The sequence below is a fragment of the Epinephelus moara genome, chromosome 22 (genome assembly GCF_006386435.1).
Source record: "Epinephelus moara isolate mb chromosome 22, YSFRI_EMoa_1.0, whole genome shotgun sequence".
In the NCBI taxonomy this organism is placed as follows: domain Eukaryota; kingdom Metazoa; phylum Chordata; class Actinopteri; order Perciformes; family Serranidae; genus Epinephelus; species Epinephelus moara.
Genome location: NC_065527.1, coordinates 1,146,023 through 1,149,869, shown reverse-complemented (window position 1 = coordinate 1,149,869; position 3,847 = coordinate 1,146,023). Strand labels below are relative to the sequence as shown.

Genomic DNA, 3,847 nt, shown 5'->3' with positions numbered 1-3,847 from the left:
ACTATCTGTGAGTTTGATTCCTTTATATCCTCCATTATGAAGACAGAACATTCTTTGCTAGCTTGATGCTAATGGCAGTACTCAGCGGGTTGATAAAGTGCCTCTGCTGTTTCCTTTTTACTCTGTGTGCTAACGTCCCTACAGGAAATATCTAAAAGGCTGGGCTGTTGTTATCCTCCAGTTTCCACGGCAACAGATTGCTCTGTGTTCCTATTGGTCAACGTGACAGCTGTGACGGGAGAAGTCGTGAACGAAAAAAAGAAAATCAAACGTGCTAGACTTTCTGTCGGGACATTGTGAGGTGTCTCAGGCATGGCGTCGTGTACTGTGACACACTACACAACATAAAATGATGGATTATGGTGGACGACACTGGTTTTTGTTCACAATCCGAGCCGACACTGTACGACGCTGCGTCGAGCTATAATCAGACTGATATATTTAGTTTAAACCTGGCTTAAAATGAACTGAACAATTGAATTGTGCAGAATCTAACCGAGCTAATGATGTAGCCTCTCCATATTGACCAAAGTATAAACATTTACTTCTGTATCTGCAATCCAAACAGCTAACTAACATTAGCTCAAGTGGGTAGCTAACAACCCAACCTCTATAACAATGGACAGCATGACAACCAGACCAGGCCTCTAGTTGAGACAGGTCTTTATTTTTCAAAGTGCGTAGCCACACCGGGCTAGTAAAAGGACTGGGCGGCTGTGGCTCAGAGAATGGAGTGGGTCGTCCACGAATCAGAAGATCAGAGATTCGATCCCAGCTTCTTGTGTGGTAGTCTTGGCCACCAGTGTATGAATGTGTGTGTGAATGGATGGTGTCACTCCAAAGTTGTTGAAATCCAATAACCAATAACCACCGAACCTGTTTGTTTTTTTTCCAAACCCAACCATGTGTTTTCATTGTTGGGGGAAAAAAAAAGTCAATTTTTGTTGTTGTACTGATGTCGTGCCTTTACTTTGAAAGAGACTGTATGCAAACTTTACATTTCCTGTGAAAACAGAAGTGTATTTTGAAAACAGACAATGCATGTAACAGGCTGAAGTTGACACGGTGTCCCAGAACGTCAACAACCAACACACCCAGGGTACCTTGGACGTGGAAAGTCCATGACCAAACGTGGACATGTGACGAGGTCACAGTGAGGATGAGTTGGATTTTACGATACTTTGCCCCAAGTTTATTTCCTGCAGGTATAGATACAGTAAAACTGCAATTAAACATCCAGTGTCTTTTACTAGCCCGGTGTGGCTACACATTTTGACAAATAAAGGCCTGGTCTGGAAGTTCTTCGGATGTGTAAAACAGGTTGTTGTCTACCTCAAATTCTGTGTCCATTCCTTGATAGTAGCAGTTATCTGTAGTGTTGCTCCGCCGTTCTTGTTTATTTTCTAAAACTGACCATTTCACAATAAAAGCTTCACTTCCTGTTTGTCGCATGTTTACGGTAGCCACACGTGACCAATGTGAAGATTCACAGAGGTCAGGAAAAAAGTAACCTCAAATATTTAACAACCTCTTCAACATTACGAAATGGATTGAAGGCCTGTCTCAAATATAAGCCTGTTGAGTTGAGTGATGAAATAATAGCCATAGAATTTTATGGTATATGTCATTATGCAGGAATCCAGATGTTTTTTTTAACACTTGTAGCTCATCGTACGTGGATCAATGCATCATACGCAAACAGAAAGTGCAGCTTTTGAGTGTTAGTAAATGTATTGATCGGACTAGTTGAATATTTTGTACTCTTTGCCCTGGTTGCTTTATTTGTTTATCTGGTGATAAGTTGATGTTTTGACAGATTGATCTAATTTTATATGTGACGTTTATAAGTTTGACATATTCTGTATTTTGATCTGTTTGGGAAGTATTTACAACATAAACAAGTGAAATATTATGTTACTGTTTTTCTCTCCTCCTTGAAAAGAGATTGCACCCAAGCGGCAACTTCCAGGCCTGAGAAATTAATATGAGCATGTGAGAATGAATGAAAAAGTGCCACAAAACTGCACTTCCTCTAATCTCCACTAGAGGCTGGCTCCAGGAGCGAGACACTCCCCATAGACCCCTATGTTAAAATGTAGAAATGAACATGTTTACAGCCTGATACAAAAACTGTTATGGTCTCTATGGATAATTTCAACGTTCAGGACAACTGTACAGGCCTGATTTTAAACAAAATCACACCCAATTAAAAGAGAAGAAATTATTATTACTTTGTTAATTTGGAATGTTTTTAAAGAGAACATTTTAGAACAAAAAAACTGTGGGTTTGGAAGGCATGTTGTCTTTTAAAAGTGCCAAATTTACACCATTTATCACAACCAGGAATTGTCAATTCAAAAAGATTAATTCAAAAAAGATTTTTAAAGAAAATGTTTTTACATGAATTTTGGAGGGCATGATTCTTTAAAAAGCCTTAAAATGACACTATTAATCACAGTGAGAAACTGTAAATTAATATTTATTTTGGGGTGGAAAAAAAATAAAAACATTTTTAAAGAAAATGTGAGTTTGGAAGGCATGTTTTCTTTAAAACTCGCCAAAATTACATCATTTACAATAGTTACATTGTAAAATGAAAAAGATATATATATATTTTTTAAGAAAACATTTTTGCAGAAAAATGGAAAAAAATTCCACCATTTATCACAGCAAGAAACTGTGAAAACAGAAATTATCACTGGATTTCAAAATCCCGACGGTCCTTGGACACATCATGTGTGGATGATGCTTCATTCAGAAAAAAAATAAAAATAATTAAATCTGAGCAGGTTTTTAAAGAAAACAAGTGGAGGGCATTTTTCTTTAAAAATTTCCAAAATTACACCATTTATTATAGCCAGAAACTGTAAATTAACAAAAAAAAGTACGTATTTATTAATTTCTATTCTAAATTTAACAAAAGAAAAAAAACATGGATATGGAAGGCATCTTTTCTTGAAAGATCATCACAATAACACCATTTAGCATAGCCAAAAATAAAAGATCTTTTTATATAGAGAGATGTTTTGTTTTGTTTTTTTGGGGGTTTTTTTCAGAAAATATTTTTAAAGAAAATGTGGGTTTGGAGGGCATGTTATTGTCACAATCATTATTACACTGTTTATCCCAGCCAGAAACTGTAAAAACAGAAATTATTGTTGGATTTTCAAACGTTTGGCGGTGCTTGGACACAATGTGCAGACAAAGCTTCATTAAGGGAAAAAAACACAACCAAATCTGAGCTTAAGATAGTGATATATCATCAAAATCACTTTATTTTATGTCTGATTTAAAATATGTCCAAAAATAAACCGTTTGCATGACTAGAGTGAAAAACTGAGGGTGATGAAATAATGAGTTATAAAAATCTAAGAACTCATTTATGGTGGAGGGAGGGTCATGGATTTCCCCCAGTCACTCAGGGAGGGTCACACCACAGCCACCCTCCTCTGATAAATACAGATCGGTCCCTTATTTGGACCTTGTGTCTGTAATCTGGACTTTTATTTTGAAGGAGAGCAGCTGAGCTGCCCCGGAAGCTCTATTCTTTCCTGTGGCTAACTTGACAGTGTTTGAACAAGATGGCGTCGAGTAGAAAAGTCTGTTAGCAGAGTGTCTTTGTTGTGTTTTTAAAGTGTGAAGATGTATAAAGTCCAAATGCTGAGAGCGTTGGTGAAGCAGCGACTAACTGCGGCTGCTGAAGAGATATTTGGGCTGTTTGAAAGAACGATAGCAGAGTACGAGGAGCAACTTTGTCGCTCAAAAGAGGAGAACGAGCGACAACGGAAACTACTGGACGCTGTTTACAACCCTCAGCTCAGGTTACACAGAGCAGGTTAGTGTCTTC

General features: G+C 37.5%; 2 protein-coding genes across 2 annotated transcripts in view; both read left to right on the top strand.

Moving 5' to 3' along the window:
* Positions 1 to 3,847, top strand: part of LOC126384396 (oocyte zinc finger protein XlCOF6-like) — a 164,070-nt gene that overhangs the window by 35,562 nt on the left and 124,661 nt on the right. The gene's annotated exons all lie outside the window — the stretch shown is intronic.
* LOC126384212 (zinc finger protein 135-like) overlaps positions 1 to 3,847 on the top strand; it is an 18,698-nt gene that overhangs the window by 6,443 nt on the left and 8,408 nt on the right. Inside the window, exons 3-4 of the mRNA XM_050035176.1 lie at positions 1,206 to 1,216; positions 3,643 to 3,835. Of these exons, the coding sequence (XP_049891133.1) occupies positions 1,206 to 1,216; positions 3,643 to 3,835 (204 nt within the window). The remainder of the gene's footprint in view (positions 1 to 1,205; positions 1,217 to 3,642; positions 3,836 to 3,847) is intronic.